General features: G+C 44.4%; 1 protein-coding gene across 1 annotated transcript in view; it reads right to left on the reverse strand.

Annotated features, from left to right (window-relative positions):
• SYT9 (synaptotagmin 9) overlaps positions 1-24474 on the reverse strand; it is a 204586-nt gene that overhangs the window by 38727 nt on the left and 141385 nt on the right. The window contains exons 4-6 of the mRNA XM_004780172.3: positions 17233-17353; positions 15686-15857; positions 13712-13841 (exon numbers count right to left, since the gene is read on the reverse strand). Coding sequence (XP_004780229.1) covers positions 13712-13841; positions 15686-15857; positions 17233-17353 — 423 coding nt within the window. The remainder of the gene's footprint in view (positions 1-13711; positions 13842-15685; positions 15858-17232; positions 17354-24474) is intronic.

Here is a 24474-nt window from a genome sequence, read left to right on the forward strand (position 1 = left end):
GCTTACATGTATCTGTTTTACTCATTCAGTTTCCAGATCAGATTTGACTTCAGGAAATAATTCACCAAACCAAACCAAACCTTGCCAAACTGGACAGCCCTGTGTTAAACAACTCATTGAAACCTTTGGGTTTGCTAGGAACTAATTTCTGAAATTTGCACATTTATAGGTGCATATAAAGAGCAGATTACAAATAATTTAGAATCATGTAGAAACTTCCATGGACTCTCCAGTGAGCCCCCCAAACCACTCCCCAAGACCTACCCTACTCTTCTTTGAGCTGCTTCAACCACATGTAGGGCCCTTTTCCAACCTATACCACCCCACTCAACAGCTATTCAGCAGGTAAGACCCACTCAACAATCCAGATCCTTAAAAAAAGAGGTCACCTAATGTTCTCCTAGTATGGTGGGGTGGGGATGGCGGAAGGTGCCAGCCTTAACCTTCCCAGTCCTCTCCTTGGATGTGAGTGGGTGAAGCCTGAGTCTGATCTGATCTGCTTATTCTTTCACAGCCCTGATTCCCCAGCACTCCCTGGCTCCTGGAGTCCCCTTCTGGTCTTTGCAGCTGATTCACTGAGCAAAGAGTTCGAGCAGACTCTGTCTGTGGTGGCTCAAGGACTCTCATAAGCTCAGAGCCATCCTGGCTGACGACAACCCAAGGCTCAGCACTGCATTTCCAGTACTGCTCCTGTTCTTAATGCCTTTCCCCGGTCCTGCTACTGAGGAAGTCCTTTATGCAGCGAGGCAGTCTCCTGGGCTCCCATGAACTCCAACACCATCTGCAGACAGTGAAGGAAGCTGCTGCATCTGTGCTGGGGGCTTTAGAGAATTAATGGCTTAAAGCAGTAAGAAGAACATCTTCTGGGCTGAGTAGTCCTTGAAGACTCCCATGTGATTCAGAAGTCCTTTCCTTGCCCATTATTTCCTTTCTTGCTTTCAAGCATGTTCTCTGGCAGCGGCAGCTGGAGCTAAAAGCTATTTCCCTGTAACAAAGCACAGCTTTCCCAAGGCCTTCGCTATTAACACTTTGGTGCCCACTGACATGGGAGAACAGCAGTGGGATGGGAGTGGCGCAGCGGGCGTGTTGTGTGCGCCGGCTGTGATTCTGCTGGACTCAGTGTGCGACAGCGGGATCCCAGATTTCCCCTTGTCGTCCTGAGAGTGTAGGGCTGCCCTGAGTTACTATTTCTTTCCCTACAAGGATCCCTGGATCCTTAATCCTGATAAAAGGTTTTGTACGAGGCATGCCCACATTCACACCATACTTGAGAAGCAATGGAACTGTCACATTATCTTTAAGTAGGATCTGAGCCCTTAGTGCCAGTCCTAGGAGCGGCCATTTTGCAACTTGAAGGAACAAAAAACTTAAAATGCAAGTGAGAGATCAGATTCTGTCACTTCCAACTATTCACCTACGAATGCACTGTTGGCTTCACCTGCGGCTCCAGGGGGAGAGGCAGAACTGTAGCTCTGTGGCTGCCTTATGTGCCTTAAGGTCCTGTGATGCCATCTCCCAAGGGCTTCAAGTATCAACACATTCCTGGACCTCAGTGCAGAGCGGAGCCAAACTCCCACACCCTCTGCTTTCACCCCAGATAGACCCACCCTGCCAAGCTGAGATCCTGCTTGCATCCTACCTCAATTCTAAAAGTTTTCCATGAAGAGCTCTGCCATCATTCTAAGAGAAGCCCATCCTGATCCTTGCTTTCACTCTTGGCTTCTTTGGAAGAGGTTGAATCTGCAGTGACAGTCACTACCCCCGGAGGGGGACTCCGTTTATGACCCCTGTATGGAAGCTTCCAGAACTAAGAAGGGAGCACTGGTCACTCCACCTTGCAGTCTTAGTTACAGACCCTAAAGGCTCCATGCCCATCTTCCCCTGCAAATAGGTGTTGCCTGTTCCATTCAGCTCTGCTCCTCAATGTGACCATGACTCCAGGCAACAGAGAGGGAGAATGCAGGTAAGGACCAACTAAAAACACTCCGAATATGCATCTCCACACCCCCTTCAGGGACTTCATTAAGAACTAGTATTAGGAAGGACAATTCCAAATGTTTACATTGCTTAGTTTTAGTCAATTTGAATCTCTTTGAATGGCATTTTGTTGATTGGCTTTATGACCTTCTAGTAAACTTTCTAAATCTGGACACTTACCATCAATATGTACAGTATTTAAGCACACGCAGATCCTCAGCTACCTCATTCATAACTGCTTCTCCTTCTAATAGTCTGAGCACAACTCACGGTACCGCACCCTAAACCTTAGAGTTAAAGTCGCATTTTGTAATTACTCAGTGAGTTTTCCCCCCATTTCCTTATTTCCAAACATTTGAATGATCAATGTCATCACATTTCATGTGCTGAACTTGATTTGAAATGGGGAAAAGTATTTAATTCTACCACCACTGATCACAGGCTTTAAACATATAACTGAGCTTTAGCTCATAAATAAAAATAAAATAAATTAAGAATGGGATTAGACGATAATGTTAGAGTTGCTAAAATACTGTTATTAAAAGAGTAGAGATTTTTATTTTCATTCTTCACAGAGGAATTGTAGCACACGATAGGGACATCAATGGGAAACGACAGGCATGGGACTGCTCTTCACCCTTGAACAACTGTGCCTTTATCAGCCCGAGGGGCCACCAGTTGCTACGGAGCAGCCCACAGGTCCTTCAGGTCCATACGGAGTTTGAATTTCCCTTTACAAAATAGGATACAAATACAAAAAGAAAGTAGTTTTCCCCCTAATTTTTTTTTTCCAAAGATCTCATCTACTTAATTGAGAGAGAGAGAAAGCGAAAGAGAGAGAGAGGAGCTGGGGGAGAAACAGAGGGAGAGGACAGTGGGAGAGCAGACTCCCTACTGAGCAAGAAACACAATATGAGGTTGATCTCAGGACCCTGGGATCATGACCTGAGCCAAAGTCAGGCAACCCTCCCCCTAATTTGATACAGTAATATTTGTGCCTTATTAGGAGTGGAGAGTCTCTCTTTTAGCTATAACTATTTCAAGAGATGAGCTAATCAACAAAACACTGATGATGTTTCCTTAGGAAAACTTCACTCAATGTCTACCATGTGCCACATACTTTGGTAGGTCCTAGACATACCACAGTGAGCAAGACAGAAGAGCTGATCTCATGGCAGCTTCGAGAATGGTTCTCTTCATTCCAAGGGAACACAAAATGGGTCAGGAGTAGGGTGGGTGTTTACCAGAGTCCAGTCTCTGTTTCAGACAACAGAAATCCTATCTCATATTGCTTACCCAGCAAAGGGAATTTATATGCTTACATATTCATAGTGGTTAGAGGTAATACTATATTCAGGAAAAGCTTGATCCAGCAGCTCAACCATAGGATCAAGGGTCTGCGTCCTTTTTATCTCTCTGTTTTGCCATCCATGGGGTTGAGCTCACCCTACGCCTGGATTTTCTAGAGCTGCAAAGGGCCACAGCTGCTGCTGGGGTATATGCTTCTTAGTTTACATCCAAGAGGAAAGATAGCATTTATGTCCAACCACTCACACCAAATGTTCTCCAATGCTCTCTGACTGAATCAGTTTATGCAGTGCTAATCCCCATGGTTGGCTTGACTGGTTTAGCCTGGGAACAGGTCATAGTTTCATCACTAGAAGCAAGGATGGAGTCAGGCTTCCTAGAATCCCCAGTGAGAATCAGAGCTGTCAGAAAGAAGGGCTGATGTTGGGCAGGCAATTAATAAATGTTCACACTGTCTGTGGGCACCTATAGAACTGGGCAAAATTCTTGTCAGCTCTCCTGCTTCTTACTCTTGGGGTATGAGAATTAAAGCCATCTACCCCAAGACAGTTAACTGTCTAAAGAATATGCTCTATATTAACTTGACTTTATTCTTCTACTGTCTTCATTAACACAACTTTACTATTCCTAGAGACCTTTGCCAAGTGAGATAAAACTTGCAAATAATATCATTGCTCATTAAATGGAGTTCTCAAAAGACCATTGGTTGGTTTTTCCTTAGAGAGCATCAAAAGACAAGTTTATACTCCAAAACTCCTCTTCCTCCTCCTCCTTCTTCTTCTTTTTTTTTTTTTTCTTTGAGACAGAGAGCTCACAGGTGAGTGTGTAGGCTGGTGGGGAGGGGGTAGGAGGGGAAGGGAGAGAATCTTAAGCAGCCTCCACACTTAGCGTGGAGTCCAAGGTGGGGCTTGATCTTACGAACGACCCTGAGATCATGATCTCAGCTGAAATCAAGAGTCGGATGCTAAACCAACTGAGCCACCTAGACACCCCTACCCCCAAACTCTTTTGATCTTGGCCTCACAATCCTCACCTTGCTGTGTTTACTTAAACTATCACATCCTGATCTTTACCCAGTTCTAACCAAGCTCCCCTATTCTGTACCAGGCAAGCAGCAATAAACTCAGCTTTGCCCTACCAAACAGGTGATCTCGTGATATTTAGGAAGCAGCATTCAATGGGCGCAGCTCCTGACAGACCTCCACGTTCAGTGGCCTTCCAGATACCCGCCATCCTTTGCCAAGATGCACTATCCCTGCTCTAGGCCCCTTAACCCAGGAAGTTCCCTTTTATCCCCTCTTTCGGAAGTTGGCAGGAGGCATTCATTCTAGCACATTGGTCTGCAGGGGGGAAGAACTGGCCCACTGGCCCACTCTATAAACCATCACCTCTGAATGCGATTTCTGGGGATGGAAGATGGCTGAAGGTCCAAGCCCATTGTTAACCATTTTCTGATTTAATTACTATTCAAATGTGCAGCAGATGCACTCCAGGGAAGTGACTGCTGGGGCGAGGTCATTTTTGAATGAGAGGAGAGTCAAGATGCAGTTGACTTTTTGTTCAGGCAGAAAATGTTATTTTCTAACACATTATTATCTCCTATATCTCTAGAGTTGCTCCCAAATGTTTTCATGTTTTGTAAGATTATTATCTCTACAGATACTCAGAAGAATGCTGAGTTTGCATCCCAGTTAAAGGTAAGAAAATATTTGGTGTCTTTTCTTTCTTTCTTTCTTTTTTTTGTTTGGTATAGCTAATTCAATACAAGAATGAAGACTTGCTTGGGAGCTACTGAGTGCTCTTGCCTTTGTCTGCTGACTATTTTCCTTCACCAGCTGGAAATCCGATGCCCCATTAACACTAACCATGCCTACTTATCCCAGCGACATTCTGGCTGCTTGTAACAACTGGCACAGATTCTAAAAGGTTTGTTAATGTTTTTCAGATCCCAAATATGTAGGATATCTTCATGTTCTTTGCAATTGGTTTTGCTTCAGTGACCCTATAGGTTTTATGGATACTAGCATGCTAAATCTCACCAATAAAAATAGTCTATTTTCTGAAAAACAATCTGAATTAAAAGTCCTTTATTTTGTCTAAAAATATTTTTCTGCTATTTTTTCCTCTTTTTTATCATCACAGACACATGGAGCGAATCATTACATTGTATAAAACCACTGCTAATGTGTTTCCCTGGTGAGAAAAGCCAACTATGGACTCACGTCCTTGTCCTCCCGATCAGTTCTCATTCACCTGTTTACCACTCATCATAGATGTCTTTGTGGTGTTTCTGCTTCCTCTGTATCTTATATAAAGAAGACTCTGAAGTACTCTAGCATCCAGCTACCTACTCAGCTTGAGGGGCCTTTCATGATTTACTCTGGTGCCTCATTACTGTTCTGAATATTTCTCAATTGCACTCAAAATTATCACCAGATGGCAGTTAAAAAAACACAACTAAAGAAACAATAGGCCCCAAATGGAGTCAGTTGTGCTAAAAGCCCCACATCAGCAAACTAAGACTTAATACCTAACCTAACTGTAATTTCAACCTCTCCCAGAGGTTGTGGGTCACATCCCAGGGATGTGACCTTTAACCAGTCAATCCGGACTGACCTGGTCAGCACTCATGACGTAACCTGCCCAACCCCTCTCTCCCCTCAAAGGAAGGCAGTCTTGCTGGAAGCAATCCACTCTTTGCAAGAACAACTTGCTTGCTTCACCTCCTTCTGCCTCGAGAAGGCTTTCACTCAGAGCTCCTTTCCATCTGCCAGATGGGGTGCTGCCCAATTCATCAATCACTGGAAAAAGTCAGTAAGATCTTTAAATTTACTCAATGGAATTTTGATTTTTTAAATGGTGGGAACAAAGGGAGGAAATGACCTCTTCTCATATCCTTCTCCTAAATGGAGAAAAGTTAATCAAAACTTGGAGTTTAATAAGGGCCATTTTCATTTGAACAGCCCACTGCAAATTCAGCGTCAGTACCGTTTACTTCTCGCCCTGAACTGACTTCTACTTTGGACTCTGTTGAATGGAAAATTGTGAAACTTTAGAACTAAAGGAACCCAGATTCTTCCACTATATGTCTCATTCTTTCATTTACTCATCCATCCATCCATCCATTCATTCATCAATACTATCAATACGTATGTGACAGAGGCAGTTACATCTGCCAATCACGTGGTTCCAAGCAATGAATCCATGCCACGTATTCCTATAAGCCAAGGGCAAATAACACAATGTCAATCATCAGCAAGTCCCTCATGAAACAGGAATCTGGAAAGCCAGGACTTGTTGAGAGATAAGAGATACATCTAAATTCCAAATGTTCCCATGTTGGGAGGAAACCCTGGATGTCTGAACATAAGGCATAAGTGGAGAGGAATCATGCTGGATATAAAGGATGTGTAAGCACAAGGAGTCAGAGGTGCCCCCCCCTCCAACCCCGCTGAAAGAAAGACAAGATATAGCTTCAGTGACCTAAGAGAAATCATTTTAGGTCCCCAGCTGTTTTCCCTGATCTACCATATTAGCCCACTTCCTGCACAACTTCCTAGGAGGTGGCAGAATTGGAAAGAAATGCAAAAACCACTCGTGTCTACCAGATCAGGAAACAGCCTGACCATATCAGAGACCATCAGTCACTGGTAAAACCCCCAGTGCTGTTTCAAAAGTAAGCAAGGCCCTGCTCTGTGCTCCAAGATAAGGAGCCCAAGACTCCAGTCGGCTTATATTGCTCTTGTGGCCCAGGAGCATGCCCACAGCCCCTTCTCCTTGTCTGACAGTTACCTCTGCTTCACTAGCTGATACATCAACGTATCAGCCCCTAGAAGGAGCACGAGCTTCACTAACACAGGATGAATGTATAGGCATGTTTTCTAAGTATGTCTGCACAACCCGTGTTCGCTTTTACAAGTGAGGACAAAGCTCCCCTCAATATTCATCCTAAACTTTATTTAACTTATTTTTCTTTTTATCCTAAACTTTAAATAAAAAGAACCTCCTCATCCTTGCTTGGTGGGGGAGGGCTTTGGAAGTTATGCTCTATGATCTTATTTGCTGCAAATGAAGTTTGCTTCACGTGACCACCCCCCAGGGTGTAGTCTCCATCTGTAAATCACCAAGGAGCAAACTCACATGAGTTTAGTTACAGAAGTTTCCACTAGCTGGGAGGAGAAAGTAGTCAGTCTTTGGCAGAAGAGATAGGGAGAGGGGAACAAAGGCTCTCATGTGAGGTCCTGATTTCACCCCTCAGGCCCCAAATCCCAAGTTTCAGGTGGAGGAGGCTAAAGGTAGATGTGGTCCCTCTGTCAACACGGGGCCAGAGGAAAACAGAGAAATGGCCCCATGGGGTGCCTGGCTGGTTCAGTGGGTAGATTTGTGTGGTTCTTGAAATCGGGGTTGTGAGTTCAAGCCCCACACTGGTCATGAAGCCTATCTAAAAATAAAATCTTAAAATAAAAATGAAAATAAATGGTGACATAACTAAATGAGCATGCAGAGGGTGCCTGTAGTGTCATCAAGACTCCTGTAGCTCCCATGTGTCCCCGATGCTTGCAGGGTGTGGAAAGGAGGTGACTGTTGGCTGCAGGGTTCCCCAGCAAGTGGGGAAGTGACCCCATACCAAGGCCTGCAAAGACTTCCCAGGTTTCCTAGGCCAGGCATCAAGTGAGAGACAGACCTCAGAGATCTATAGGGCTGGTAAGAGCCAAATCTGGGTTGGGTTAGTCTTGAAGGGGCCATACTCCCAAGAAGCAATCATGCCTGGCTTGTTCTGTGAGAACAGGTCACAAGTTCCATGAACAGAGATCCTTAGCACAGACAGTGACAGTGGCATCTGATGGCCAAAGACAAGAAAGACGATATCCCCAGTGAGATGAAGGCGTGCAGTCTGCCCCTGCCACTGCGGGCTTCCCTACACCTGGACACCAGCTTGGGAATGATGAAGGAGAAGAGGCCTTGAGGAAGAAGGGAAAAAGCTATGGTAGAGAATTTGAACATGACATTTGACTAAATAAGCCAGGGAGAAATAATCTAGAAAAGACCAGAAACATTAATTAGCAATATCAAGATTTTTTTTTTTACTTCCTGTTCCTTACCAGGATAGTATTCGTTTTAGAGAATAAAGAAATTTACATTTTTGTACACTATTTTCATGTACTTTAAAGGCTCCTTGTTCTCTCAGTTCCCACCCAGACCAAGCATCTTGTTTTAAGACACTGAGAGCTTCTGTAGGATTATGTCTGGGGTAGAGGAGGGTCACAACATGGGGAAGAGACTGTGCTAGCATGTAGCCCTCCAGGTGCCACTCCTTATTGCCTCCATTACTGCCCCTGACACACGCATTAGGCTCATGCTCACGGACCCAGTTCCTGAGCCACCCCTTCCGAAGGCAAAGCATGTGATCGCCAGCCTCAGTTCATTCCCTACTTATCAGAACTGGATTCATGGTATTTCCAAAGACCTGCAAGGGGGCTGCTATAGGCGCCTCAGCTCCTTCTGAGTGGCAGCACTTTCCAGCTCTCTCTGTCCTGTCCCTCAGCCCACAATCCACCTCTCCTTCCCCCCAACTCCCCTCAAGCAGTCTCAGTTTCCTTCTCTGCTGGTCTAGTCCTCACTGGCATCAAGCCCTGCAATAGACCCAAACTCCTTTGATAAGAACCTGATCTCTTGCTCAGGTCTTTCCAGCCAATCCCTCCTCTTTCTGGAGAAACACTCCTGTTTCCTCAAAAAAATTTTTTTTTTTTTTAATAACAATTTGCCCAAAGCGCTAAAGCCTCTTAATTCTTCACTTCAGGCACTGGCTTATATTTCTATGACCTCTGACCAATGGCAAAGCAGGCCAGGGGAGACCCAACCAGGGTGATCAAATGGGAATGTGTGTACCTCAAAGACTCCAGGCAGGCTCTGCTGGGCACTTGATGAACACTTCCTAGAGCTGGTTCAAGGGCCTGTTCGTGTAACTCCCAGGGGAGTCTGGGTAACTGATGCTTGCTTTAGATCTAGAGCTGTAAGTTTACTCCTTGAAGGAGGCTGCAGAGGGTGGTTGCTGAGTACTGTTCAAGCCACACCTGTCCCTCCGACCCTCAGCTGTATGGGACTGTTTAACTCTGAGTCGCTGGGGGCCCTGGGCTCAGTGAGGTGGCACTGTAGACCAGCAGACCAGCCGGGAGCAGAACGCCATTAACCTCAGACACGCATATGAATGAGATGCTGAGCATGGAAAGAGGAGACTTATCCACACCTAAGCACAGCTTGCTTGAGTAGGACTCTGGCATTTAGAATCTTATCTCTCTGCCAGTCAGGATAATGTTGCTGATCTTCACAATATATTCTGATTGGATATTTGTCTTCTCACTCTTTTAGAAAAGTAAAATTTTATTTAGCCCAATAGTGCCTATGTCTGGGCCTCCCATGAGCCCAGGTCACTACTCGATAGTACACAGGTTATGCGGCACTATGGTGGGAAGCGATGAAAACTGGGAATGGTTTTGATTCCTCTTGCTGGGGTTCATGATGGAGGCCAGCTCCACAGACAGGAGGATGGGAAAGGTGCTGGGATGGGGCCAGGCCAACACCACCTTCTCTGGGATATACCGGCGAGGGGGCTGCGATGGGAGCTCCAAGAGCTCGGTCCCCTCCCAAGGCCCTAAAGAGGGGCTACTCCTGCCCCCAGGTCCTGGGCAGCCAGCTCTGGGGAGTCTGCACTGCTTCCCAAGCCTTTGACATCATGGACAGTAAAGGGAGCTGTACTGGCTGACCTTTGAGTGTGCAGTGAAGCCATCCAGAAACTCTGCAAGAGAAATGGATTTTTTAACTCATTGGCTTTGAAGACTCCATCTGCCACCTGCCCTGGCAAGGTCAGGGCGTGTTGGAGGCAGCCTGGAGTCAGCTGCCAGATCTCTGCAGGACTCAGGGTTCAGCCCTGACCTGGTCCCTCAGCCCCCAGCAGTGAGGAGCTTCTGCCAGCTCAGCCTCCCTCTATACTAAATCCTAACTACCCCATATTCTCTCTCTTCCCTTTTTCTCGTTCATTCACACCTGCATGCTTATATACACATGCACACACACGGGACTGGGACTTAATCACTATTTTTGTCTCAAAGAAGAACATTTAAATATTTGTAGAGTGTCTAAGAAGAGAGGAGAAGAAACAGAACTTCAGTAGGAGCATCTGTGCCCAGTCACGCCTCAAATGACCCCTTCCCTGGTTCTGAGGTGATGGCTCCTCAGGATACCGGGGAAGGGGGGACTTCAGCCTCCCTTTCATGCTCTAGGACAAGCACTGTGAATGAGAGTCCCATGAGGACACATGGCAGTCCCTCCCCAGGTGGGACACACATAATAATGACCATGACAGAGAACCTCATGGAGTGTTTCTTATGTGCCCACCACTGTGCTCCCCATCTAGCCATTAGACTGTTTATTCCTCATAGCCTCCCTTGGGAGATACATGCTATTGTGGCCACTGTGCAGATGAGAAACTGAGAGTCCAACAGAAACCCACAGGTTGTGGGCAGCAGCACAGGGATATGAACCCAGGCCCATCCCAGTGAGCGTCTCCACTCTCGAGCTCCAGTCTTCCTGCCTCCATCCTCACAGCTGTCCACACGGCGCGGTGACCTCTCCAATCCTGCTTTTCATCTCAGCTGGTACTAGTGCCCCAATTCTGCTAGCTGCACCTTTATTTTTAAGAGGGAAAGTATGGCTTCTGCTCTGGGGATGGATATGGAGTCCGAGACACGTACTTTGAAGAGACAGGATGCCGTGGGACAGAGAGACTCTCACCTCCCAAAGGTGCCTGGGCACGTGGTTCCATGGCAGCAGGTGAAAAAACCCCATCACGCCAGCTAAAGCCATTCTATGTGCTGCAACAAATGACTCCCCAAGTTTCGGTGGTTCAACCCCAAAAGCAAGGATTTCTCACTCACACAGCTGTCACACACACATTTGTGAAACGCCAAGTGCTCGGAGTCTAGGGACTATCTCCTAGGTTTGCAAAGCCAGACAGCGCTTTTTCCTCCGCTGCCAAGGCAGCTTCCAAAGCATGCTTTCTAGACTTCCCATTGGGTACCATTTGTGAATGGCCACTCGGGGCTCATGTGCAATGCCCCACCTCTCTTTCCTCCCCAGCAAGGGTGTTGAGAGGGAGCTGCCTATGCACCAAATTGGGGCTCTTGTCTCAGCCCCACACCACACTCCTAAACCCCACTCCTTTCCCATCCTGTGTCCTGAGAAACGGAGAGCTCTGGGATACTCTGAGACCCTCCAGATTACAAGCAAGAATTAAAGTCAGCAGAGACTCTATAAGTGTGCAAAAAGTCTATTATAATTGCCCAGATGGCCATGCTACCAGCAGATGGAGGTGATTATGAGTCCCTACACGGTCTCCTTGGAGAGCCCCACCAAGAGCTGGAGAAGCAAGGGGCAGCTGGGTCAGCATCCCTCTCCTAGTTACTTCTCAGGTGGTTCGCAGGGATAGTGGGTCTCCCTGAGGGATTAATTTTGAATCCAGGAAAGAAAGAGTCCTAGCTTTGATGGCCCAGGGCAGAGGTATCCACAGGGACCTGTAAATTAGGGGACCTTAGGTGCTGCTTGAATACACCCAATGGTATATAAGTGCATAAGTGCATAAGGCCTACACTGCTCTTCTCCTCCCAGCACCGCCTCCAACAAAAGGAGACTGTCCCTTCCTCCCCAGGCCCACAGCCTCTCCACAGCTGCCCAGCAAGCCAACTTCAGCCTGGCTCTCCTGACTCTCAATGGCAGCAGAGCCCATACTGATGAGGCTCTTGTCTTGGCTGCTCAGGTTGACTTCTGGGAGAATAAGAGGAAAGTTCCCTGCCTGGAACCCATGCTCCTTGGAGTCTAGGTTCCCAGGGGCTCCCTGCCCTTCCCTTCCCAAGAACAGGAGGAAGAATGCTACATGGACAATCTCACCTCCCTCCTTTGCTCTCCAGTAGCACCTGATGTGGATGTTAATGCTTATGACTGGGCATTGTAATGATCCGTTTGCATGCTTCTTCTGCCTCTCTGGTATCTATAAGCTCTTTGGAGGAAGGTTTCTTATTCCCATCTGTTTTCTTTATCCAATATAGCATTTCACTCTCACAAATGTTACCTAATGAATGCAATTTGTTTTTGAGAGAATGAGTTAGTAAATAAATAAGAGAGTGAGTCAATGGGCAAAGACAGATGGGGGGGAAGCATAAACGAGAAGTAAGTGACAGGGAAGGGGATGGTGAGTGAATGAAGGAAGGTATGGGGCAGAATGATGACTCACTGTATGCAAGGATTCACTCCTCTCTTCTTCCCTCCATACAGAACCCAGGTTTTCAGTTGGGCCTATTTCCACCCAACAAAAGCATACATTTCCCACATGTGTCCAGACGACTGTTCTGTGACTAAGTTAAATACAGGTCGATGTGTTGCAGGAGACATCAAGGAAAATCCTTTAAAAGAAAATGTGTGTGCTTTTTGACTTTTGTCTCTTTTCACCTTTCTGTGACCTGGAAGATATGTCATGGTTGGAGCTTAGCAGCCATGTTATTCAATGAGGTAACCCCAAAAAACCAAAAACAAAAACAAACCTGTACTGTGACAGTGAAGCAGAAAGACACAAGTCTAGGTCTCTATTGATTACAGAGCCACTGTAACATCCTGGATTGCCTTCTTCTGGACCTTTAAAAAATTTTTATTTTATTTTAAATATTATTTATTTGTTTATTTGTCAGAGAGAGAGAGAGAGAGAGAGCGAGAGAGCACACACAAGGAGGGGGAGCAGCAGGCTCCCTGCTGAGCAAGGAGCCGGATGTGGGACTCCATCCCAGGACCCTGGGATCAAGACCTGAGCCTAAGGCAGATGCTTCACAGATGGAGCCACTCAGGTATTCCTGGACCCTTTTTTTTTTTTTTTAAATGTAAGAGAGAGATTTCCATTGCATTTGTTGTTTTTGGGACTTTTGTCACATGTAGTTGAAACTGATTCTAAGCAGCTTGTCTAGGATCACAGGTTAATGCTAGAGCCGGTCTTGGAATCTGGGTCTCTGCTCTCCCAGTTTCAAGTTCTCTCTGATGCTCCGCATACACCTCCCTATGGCAACCTAAAACTCCACACTCACCTAGATCTTGCAGACACCTTCCAAATGTCAACCCAAAGCCACAACACGGAATCAGAGAATCCCGATCATTTTTGAAGACAAACAAAGGGATGAGTGATCAATGTTCAAAACCTACTAGATGGGTGGGGCGCATAGATTCAACCTTAGATTGAAGGCAATTTCCAACAGCACAGGAAAGGCAGCCAGAGAAACCCATCGAAGATCATAGACCCTGGTAAACTCACACTTATGGTGGCCCCTGCATGTCAATAGCAAAGCATTTCTTCTTCCACAAAGTGCAACATGTGGGAGTAGGTTCTTACCTCCACCAGGGAATGCCAGTGTGCAATGGGCTTCCGAGGATATGACAGCATTTCACTCCAGTGGTCTCTGCCCAGCCTCTCAGCTTCGTTGCCTACTTGACACACGCCGATGATCTCATTATGACCTACACTGTGAAAATGGCCCACAATAATTTTTTCTTAAAATTCTGGTATATAAGAGCAACAGCTACTCAATTAAACTAGTAGGAATGAGGGGAAGGGTGGTTCTTTTCCCTCCCTCATTTAAAACTATAGGACAAGCTCAACAGCCAATAGAACTTGGGATCCAGTATTGTACTTAGGGGCACAGAGAGGAAGAGTAGAGTGTGGCCATCACACACCTTGGCTTTTGTAACACTGGAATGACTTAGCTTGTTCCTGATGCATGCTAAGGATGACAACTCTGGTTGTCCATCTTTGGTTGCCCATCTTTGCTTCTTTGAGCCTACTTGATTTCCTCCTATAGAATGATACTGAGCTCCTGTAACTTCAGGGTTAATATTTCTGAAAACTTCAGGTACATCCCTGACTTGGGACAGTTTTTCCCCCTTAGCAGTTTTTGGTTAGAAGTCGTCTGACTAACTAGAATGAAATCCTTTAATTCTTTGGGATCCAAACTCATGGGCTTTCTTTTTCCTTCCGGCAAAGATGAGTGGTTTTTCTCCTACTTGAATGTAGGGAGTAAGGGTGAGACATGGGTAGGGGAGTGTGAAGGATATTCAAGTCCACACTCATTAAAATCAGTTGCATGCAGAAGCCCCATGAATTCTGCCATGGATTTTTCCAGGCAGATTCATGAGTTTACTGAGAATTGAATTGAAGCAGAGCTCATATAATCAGATTTGTCGATGCGGGAAACTTGGCAATCACTTGAAAAAAGCTGGCCTAGCTTTCCACGGTTGGTGGGCAATGGCCCCTCCTGTGGGCTGACACTATTGGTGTTGTGTTTCCTGCAGAGAAGACAGGATAAGGTCTATTGCCTGACGTGGGCTGTCACACCCCTGGGCCGCTGAGCTAAGCCATGTGTTCCCTGGGTTGGGAGACCGTTCTGCTTGACCTAGGCATCTGCTAGCAAGAGTGTTTGGGGGTGCTGAAGCTGCCTTACTGACATTTCAGGAGTATGTGGGAAAATTCTTAACTGCAAATAATATTTGTAAGATTATATTCGAAGTTAGAATGATTTTTTTTTTATAATTGTGCCCAGACCACGTGGGAGGTTTCCAATTAAAAAGAGACTTTGCATTTCAGTCTAATGACTGGTTTAACATGTCTAATTCCCTGTTGGTACTTCCTTTGCATATTAAAATGACTGTTTTTCAAATCTGTCCTTTAAATACACAATTGGCTACAATGCAAGCTATAAATATCTCTTCTGTGCTGTATTAATTAGAAAGTCGAGCATCTTATACATTTTAATGTACCCTGTCATCCATACTGATTCTAGCATTTTCAAGAGAACATTTCTGTTTGCTTTCAGACTTAAGTGGATGGAAATGATCTTTATTAAACACACTGGGAGAAGGGAAAAAAAATAACAGAGTTATGTATTTAGAAATGTTGGTGGTGTGGCTAAAGGAATCACTCTGCTATTTTGAGTGGAATCTTCCCACAAAGGCCAGGCAGGATTGCGCGGGAGAAGATTAAGACCTGTGGGGCCCCCGTTTCCCAGGGTGAGATTCTGGGGAGTGTGCAGGGATTCGGAGGAGAGGAGGATGGAAGGAGGAGAGGATGGGGAAGGAGAGAGAAATGGAAAGGGGGACAGTAAAGCAGCACTTGGGTAATAGGACTCTTCAGCATGGTTTGGAAAATGCCGATTCCTTGTCAGTCAGCTTTCCCTGGGGCGCTCCCCTGACTTATTTCCAGCAGCCTGGGATGCCAGCTGGGCATCTGAGGCCCCATCCCCCCCTGCCCTCCCTGCCCTCCCTGCCCCCGGTGCAGCCGACCTGCCCTGAGAGAGAGCTCCAGGCATCTCACCGGTCATAGTCCATGACAGCTATGGCCAAGTGGATTTGGTCAATGTTCTCCGGAGGGACGTCAAAGACTATGGCTTCGTTGTAAACAGGGTTCAGAGTGTTCCTCTTGGTGGATGTTTTCCTCTTCTTCAGTCGTCTGCCATCACACATCAGCGATACTTTCACATAGGGATCTGTACAACCAGGGGAAGCGGGGGGACTGTGAGGATAGATGTGGGTTCAGGGGGCAGTATCATCACAGTGGGGTTCCAGAGGTGGTGCAATGCTGAACTCCCTTACTCGCCTGGGGCCTGCAGTTTGAGGATTTTAATTAATATGATGCCTGGGCAGCAACGACAACGAGAGTTAGGATAATGAAGGCATTCACTCAAGAAAAAGTACAGGACTCTGTCTCCTCAAAGTGTGTGGAATTTAAAAAGAGCGTGAAAACATCTGTTATCAAATAAGAAAACGTTCCAGCTAGGCCTGCCTGGCTTTAACGGGGAGAGACGCAAAAGTATTTTCAAGACAGAGGAAAACAGGCTGCAGGCCCTGAGCTCTGAGCCACCCCAGAGAATCTTCCTAGACACTATGTCTTTGGGAAAGGGACAGGGAGAACACCTAGATGACAGGGAGAACTTTGGGGATTGCAGAGCTGCCCACGGCAGCATGGCAGGGAAAGAAACGACAATGGCTTGGTTGTGGTGCAACATGGGCAGAGGGGGACAGGTGACAAGGCTCTTTCCTGCTTCCAGTGAGACTTTTCTGGTTCCCCCTTACTCTCCTTCTGTTCAGTGGGGCAGTCCCTCTTTCCTCACCTGCACAACTACTGACTCCCCATACACTGTCCAGAAGGGGCTCAGAGGACCAGAAGGAGCCACATCTTTTTTCCTCTGGGAAAAATACTAGAGGACAATAAGCAGACTACATTGCATCCAGTGTCCTTTGATTTCTGTGATCAACAGCCAGTGGACTGGGTGTTTTATGACCACATTTTGGGAACCCCTGCGGAGGTTGTAAAATAGGAGCTGCATATAGGGGCATTTTTTGTTATGATTTAGAATTTAAATGTACATGTTTGATTCACTGGCAATACCAAACTACATTGTTCATTGATGAGTCTTTTATGAGGCTATAGATTATTTTTTTCATTTTCCATAGGCCTGAGATGGTGATTGCTTACATATGAGGAAAGACCCAGTTAGATAAACTCTATCAGCATGTGCAAACTGTAGGACCACTTCACAATTATGGTGAAGAAGACCTAAGAGAGAATAATAATGATTATTCACATTAGGTAGCATTTAGTATGTGCCTGATACTAGTCTTACGTTTTTATGTGCATTAACTTAATCTTACAACAACCCAATGAGCCAGATACTAGTATTATCCTCATTTTACAGATGGGATATCCAAAATGCAGAGAGATTAAGGAACTTGCCCAGAGTCACACAGCCTAGTGCTAGGATTAAACGCAGGTAGTTTGGTTCCATGCACCCCTCGACTCTACCAGAGATTTTGTAAGGCTCTAGAACCTTATGAGGCAGTCTGAATTTGAGAATGTCCCACCTGAGGCTCCTGTTATGTCCATTGCCTTTAAATTCCTTGCTTTTATAATGGTAATGGTCAGCCTGCCAGCAGTTGGAAGATAGCAGAGGGAAAACATCAACTCTCCAAGATCCACATTGTCCTGTTGAGAAAGCAAAAAGGGACGGGTTAGAAAGTGTCTGAGCCCGGGGTGCATAAGGATGGCTACAGGGCAGCCCTGGAAGGGAAGCACTTCTCCTTTTGCTCCTCTTGAGAGTCCCCCGCTGTCTCTCCCTGACGTCAATCCCATGGAGAACCTATGCCTGGACTTTGGGGGTCCCGCCCCTTCGGAAGTCCAGCCCACGCTCAGAGAGCAAGGCTGTGGAGCCCACTCAGGGCCTCTACCACCCTCTACCCAGCCCTCTGCAGCTGCACACAGGTCCCTGCAGTCTTGAATGCAGCCCCCAGAGCCTTAACTATTTCCCACATGGCCCCCCACATATCTCCATTCATAGTGCCGCCACAATCCCCAGGGCCCCCAGGACAAAGCTGCCTGAAGAAGGGCTCTGTAGGACTGCATGGCCCCACCAACAGCCCAGACACCCTCTGTACACAGCCCCGTGCGGCATCCTGCAGCCTCTCAAACAGGACCCCACCCAGCCCCTCCCCACTTTCTAGGGAACTCCCCCCATCCCCCGAGCTTTCCCCACAGGCCCCACATCAAGTCAGCAAAGTCCTCCCAACAATCACCATCCCTATGCCGCCTTCCCTTACAGCCCTCCACACTCCCCAACACAGCACCCCCAGGGCGGCCCTAATACTTCCACACACTCCTGCAAATGCACGCATGTGCATGCACACACATACAGAGACACACACGGACACAACCTTCCACCCGCCAGAGCACTGCACACAACCTGGTCACACACTAGGTGTGTAGCCCAACACACAGCACCTCTAGACCCTGAAATACCTAATCCCTACCATCCGGCTCAAGATGAGGGCCCTGCAGAACCACACATGCCATCCAAACGCAGACACTCACCCAGCCCTGCCCATGTCCAGCCTCACACAAAGCTTGTGTGGGCTCCCTCCAGGGAGATGGGTGGTGACCCTCTGCTGCTGACCTTGGGACAGGTCGGGGGATTCCCAGTTAACTGTAGCTCTGGCCTTCTCTTGGGGTGTCCCTATGGAGCCCCTGTTGCCCTCTGAGGGGGAAGACATCACCTCAGACAGTGTATAGCCATTCAAGTAGGTCAGAAGACATGGTTTTCTTTCTCCTTTTTAGCCCAAGGAGAGTGTTACCAGAAAGGGGGGAGGTGGGAAGCCAGTTTATTTAGTTTCAATTTCTATGATACCTAATGTTATCAAGCTGGGTGCCTGTGTCTAATTAATACAGTTTCATCCTGACAACGCTCTGGGGAGTCTGGGTTTTGCCTTCAACATCCACAGCTTCCCCTCCTCTTTGATTCTCCAAGGATGCTTCTATTTTTAGAAGCCAAGATTCAGCTTTGGAAGGTCACCTTGCCCAACCTCCCTGCCTTGACCGCTTCTGCAGGAGGATGAGGCAAAGGGAATCTGCTTGGTCGCTAAGGCAGATGGATTGCTCTGCATCTCCGTGTGTCACTTGCCTTGTGTAAATAAGTGACCTCACTTGGCAGGCCAGGTTCTCCTGGATCCTGGAGCCCAGACCTCAAGAGACCCAGGTGGCTGGGCCTTTCTGTCTGGGGCAGAGTGAGGTGGACAGACAAGAATTCGATGGGAGTGGGGGTGCCACACGCGACAGGCACTGGATCATTTCATGCTGGTGGACTCCCCATCACAGGATGGGTGTCTGCTCTCCCTGACGAGGGAGGATCTGACCCAGCTTCCTGCTGGTGGCCCGGGAGAAAAGAGAAACAACAGCTGTCCCCACAAATTATTTTTCCTTCTATATTCCCTGCCCTACTCCTTTACCCTTTGACTTCTCCTGCCTGCCTTAAGCAGAAAAGGCAAACCACCTTTCCTCCCTCAGGGGGCTATTCATTGCACCTACCTCACCACCCCCTCTCCTCCTCCTGCCCAGAAAAATCTGAGTTTGACAAAGGAAAACAGGAGTGACTTTTTCTTCCCAAGATAAATCCCATTAATAAATACTCACAGTATGGCTCTTTTGCTCATGAATTGAAAGAAAAAAAAAAATCAAGCTTCAGACTTTGTGATATAGTATTCGAAAGGTCAACTAGGGCTAAAGTCCACTTTCATACTTCCAAAAACAACAACAACAACAACCCAAAATTAAAGAGCAAATTAAGTTACCAAAGACAAAATGCTTGATTTGATTTCCAAGTGCTTTAAAAATAAAACAGTTAAGGGGCGCCTGGGTGGCTCAGTCATTAGGAGACTGCCTTTGGATCGAGTCATGATCCCAAGGTCCTGGGATGAAGCCCCCCCCATTGGGCTCCCTGCTCAGAGGGAAGCCTGCTTGTTCTCCCTCTCCCACTACCCCTCTGCTTGTGTTCCCTCTTTCACTGTCTCTATCAAATAAATAAATAAATAAATAAAATCTTTAAAATAAATAATAAAACAGTTAAGATTTTCTAAGCCATGCAAGTAAAAATGATAAAATTCAAGTATAGAAACTTTTAGTGAACCGGTAAAAATATGCTTTTTCTTATGTATATATACCATCAATGTCACTCCTTTTCCCAGAGTAACACTGTGAATAATCTCTATTTTTCTTTTTATCCACCCATTCATCCATCCACTCACTCCCTTATTCTTTTAACATTGGCTATGGTTGTAATGGTGGAGCACTGCTCTTTTCCAGGTGCTGGGAGCTATTTTAGCAGTGGGGGAACATCACACTCCGTCCCTTAAGGACAGATGAGCTTGCAGGGATATGGAACAGGAATTGAAATGGCACCTAATGTTAATTTTGCTTTTTCCCCACCAGCTGATGTTGATTTGGGGTCAAGAACTTATAGATCCCGATGTCTGCCAACATTCCCTTAAACCACTGGTTCTCAGTTAGAAGCAAATGTTGCTCTCCTGGGGGACATCTGGCACTACCTAGAGAAATTTTTTACTGTCCCATCTGGGGAGGCAGGTGTTCCAACATCCAGCAGGTAGAGGCCAGGGATGCCGCTAAACATCCTACAATGTATGAGGCAGCCCCTCCCTGCAAAAAGCTATCTGGTTCAAAATGTCAATAGTTTCAAGGTTGAGAAACTGCCTTACACAGAGGTACTTATATTGTCCGTAAAATTTTTTCTAGAATGCTGATAAAAGTCAAATATAAAAGGGTAGAGGAGTATTTCGCTTCTTTTTTGCTTGACAAGAATCAGATATGCAGACTGTCACTGGTGGCTGTGTGCCCTGGGGGAGATAAGGGGAAAGAAAATGTCATGTAAAGAAATGCTTCATTTGCTCCTGCTTTGTGTGGCCAAGTTCAGTATTGTCAGCAAAATATATTGGGAATTTATAGTAAGTGGTGAGTGAATTTTCCACCTGCCAATCTGTAATGTGATATGTTTGCCTGTAGTGGTCTATGATAGCTCTAGTTTTTGTCTAATTAGTGCACTTTTTTATTCCTCTTCCTAGATTCTTCTGATGAGCTCCTTTCCAATTCCATCTGCTGCAGGAATTCAGGCTTAGCAAAATAGTCATGCCCATGTCTGTTGTTTTTTATTCAGGGATGAATATGGAACCCAAGCAAGGCCACTTAGGGACCATTCTGGGATTGAAAAATTGATGCTGAAATAGAGGAATTATCATTTTATTGGGATTATTCATTGAGAAGATATGAAACTAGATTTGTAAGGTTTTTGTACTGTATATAGCACACATAGTATAATATTACTTTAAGTTAGGCTGTGTATGTTAAATATGTACATTATAAACCCAAAAGAAATGACTAAAATATTAAAAGGATGTATAGCTAATATGCCAAAAAAGAAGATAAAATAGATGCTTTAAAAATATTAGGTTAATCCAAAAGAAGAGAGAAAAGAAAGGGAAAGAGAATAAGATTAGAAGAGACAAATCTGACAGGAATAGAAAACAAACAATAAGATGGTAAGTTTAAACCCACTATTTCCACAAATACATTAAATGTAAATGATCTAAGCATCCGGATAAAAAGCAAAGATTGATTCAGTAAAATAGCAAGACTCAATTTTCTCGTCTCTATAAGAAATTACTTTGAATATAAAGGTATAAGTAGATTAAAAGTAAAAGAATAAAAAAAAGATATTCCATACTAACACTAATAAAAAAAAATCTGGGGTGAGTATATTAATATCAAAGTATAGGTCAGAGCAATGAATACTACCAGGGCAAAAAGGATCATTTTATTATGATGAAGGGGTCAATTCATCAAAAGCATATAAAAATTCTAAATATTTATGCATCAGATAGCACATTTTAAAAATACACAAAACAAAAGCTGATAGAATTGTGAGGATAGACAAGTCAGAGGTTTGAATACTTGAACAACACTATCAACTGACTCGGCATAACCAGTGGCATTACAAAAGTACTCACCAAACCGAAGCAGAATACACATTCTCTCCAAGGGCACCCAGAACACAAAACAAGAAAGATGATATTCTGGGCCACAAACCAATTAAATTTGAGAAGATTCAAAGTGTATTTTCTGGCTGCAGTGGAAATGAATTAAACATCAGCAACAAATAGGTATCTGGAAAAATCTCCAAATATTTTGAACTAAATATCAAACTTCTTCTTTTTTTTTTTTTTTTAAATCACACTTCTAAATAACCCATGGCTCAAAGAAGAAATCAAAAGAAGATTTAGAAAGTATTTTGAACTGAACTGAAATAAAAAAAATGACATATTAAAATTTTTGAAATGCAGCTAAAGCAGCCTTTAAAGGGAAATTTATAGGACCAAAATGTCTCTATTACACAAGAAGAAAAATCTCAAATCAATAACCTCAGCTTCCATTCTAAGAAATTAGAAGAAAAAAAGGAACGAAAACTAAAAAGGATAAATAAAAACAAAGTAAGCAGAAGAAAGGAAATAATAAATAAAATACTGTAAAGATGTAGACGTCAAACAATATAGTAAGCACTAAAAAAGTAACAGGTATAACAAAGCAAGACCCAAGTGTATATGCTGTCTACAGGAAACCCACTTAAAATATCATGACAAAGCTAAGTTAAAAAGATTAAAAACAATTAGGCCATGTAAACACTACCCAAAAGAAAGTTTTAGTGACTGTATTAATATCAAAGAATATTTAAAATCAAGGAATAGTGCCAGGAAGGAAGGGTCAAATCATCAAGAGGACATAACCTTAAATTGTATGTAATCTACCAACAAAAATTCAAAATACATTAAACAAATCTGAGAGAATTAAGAAGGGAAATAGGCAAACTCACAAGTGGAGTTGGAGATTCAACACTGCCCTATCAGTAACTGACTGAACAAGCAAGCAAAAAGGAAGTGAGGATATAAAATGAGCAATAATATCAACTAACCTGAGCAATAATATCAACTAACCTCACCTGTCATCTACTTTACCCGTTATTACTCCATCTAATAACAACAAAATACATATTCTTTACAATTATATACCAAGCATTCACCAAGATTAACCATGTTCTGGGTCATAAAAAAGATTCTCATTAAATTCTAGAAGACTAAAATCATACAAAGTCTGTTCCAAATAAGACTAAAATGAACTAGAATGCAATCATAGCTATGTGGAAAATCTGCAAATATTTGGGAATTAAATAATACTTTTCTAAATTACTCACAGGTCAAATAAAAACCCCACAGGAATATTAAGAGTTAATTTGAATGGAATGAATATGATAATACAGTATATCAAAATTTGTAGGACACAGACAAGCAGTGTGTATAGGGAAATGTATAGCATTTAATGTTTACTTTCTGGAGCTCTGCTGCCTCTGTTGGTTGGGCCTCTGACTCTTGATTTCAGCATAGGTCATGATCTTATGGGTCAGGAAAGTGAGCCCCACTGCAAGCTCTGTGCTCAGTGGGAGTCTGCTTGAAGATTATCTCCCTCTGCCTCCACCCCACCCACCCCCCCTCAAATAAATAGATAAGTCTTTTAAAAATGCTAACATTCAAACAGAGGTATCTTTCAAAATAGTGATCCAATCTTCAACTTAAGAACACACAAAAAAGGGCGCCTGGGTGGCTCAGTTGGTTAAGCGACTGCTTTCAGCTCAGGTCATGATCCTGGGGTCCCGGGAGTCTCGCATCGGGCTCCTAGCTCCATGGGGAGTCTGCTTCTCTCTCTGACCTTCTCCTCGCTCATACTCTCTCTCAGTGTCTCTTTCTCAAATAAATAAATAAAATATTAAAAAAAAAAAAAAGAACACACACACAAAACAGAAAAAACAGGAGAAAGCCAAACACAACATAGATAAAAGGAAGGAAACAATAAATGTAGGAGTAGAAAACAGTGACAAACAGAAAATGGAAACACCTAGAGAAAAATCAATGAAACCAACATCCTAGTAAGACTGATCAAGAGGGTCCCTGAGTGGCTCAGTAGGTTAAGTGTCTGCCTTCAGCTCAGGTCATGATCCTGGAGGTCTGGGATGGAGCCCTGCATAGGGCTTCTTGCGCAGTGAGTCCACTTGTCCCTCTCCCTCTCCCCCAGGTTGTGCTCTCATTTTCTCTCTCTCTTTCAAATAAATAAATAAAATTAAAAAAAAAAAAGATGATCAGGAACAAAAATTAGGGAATATTATAAATTAGGAATGTATAGGAATAAAGGAAATCATTATAAAAATGGAATTGGGTACATCTACATAGATATTACATATATTAAAATAATAATAATGAAATATTATGAACATTTTTATCCCAATAAATTTGACAACTGAGATAAAATGAACTAATTACCTGTAAGTCAAAAAACTACCATACTAAAGAAAAAAAATAGATAAACTGAATTGTTTTATATCCACTAAATAAATTGAAATCATAGTTAAAAACCTTCTCACAAAGAAAAGTCAAGCCCATTTAAGAAGGAAATAATGCCAATTCTATGTAAGCTCTTCTAGAAAGCAGAAGAGGTGGTAACATTTCCTTACTCATTCTACGAGGATGGCAATAACCTGAGACTAAAACTGGACAAAGATATAAGAAAACTACAGACTAGCATCCTCATGGACACAGACACAATTATCCTTAACAACATTTTAGCAAATTAAACCCAGCAATAGATTAAATAGGAGACATATCCTGAACAAGTGGGATCTATCCAGGGAACACAAGTTTGGCTTAACATTTGAAAATATTAAT

This window comes from Mustela putorius, unplaced genomic scaffold, assembly GCF_011764305.1.
Source record: "Mustela putorius furo isolate JIRA1106 unplaced genomic scaffold, ASM1176430v1.1 tig00003859_pilon_pilon_pilon, whole genome shotgun sequence".
Lineage (NCBI taxonomy): Eukaryota > Metazoa > Chordata > Mammalia > Carnivora > Mustelidae > Mustela > Mustela putorius.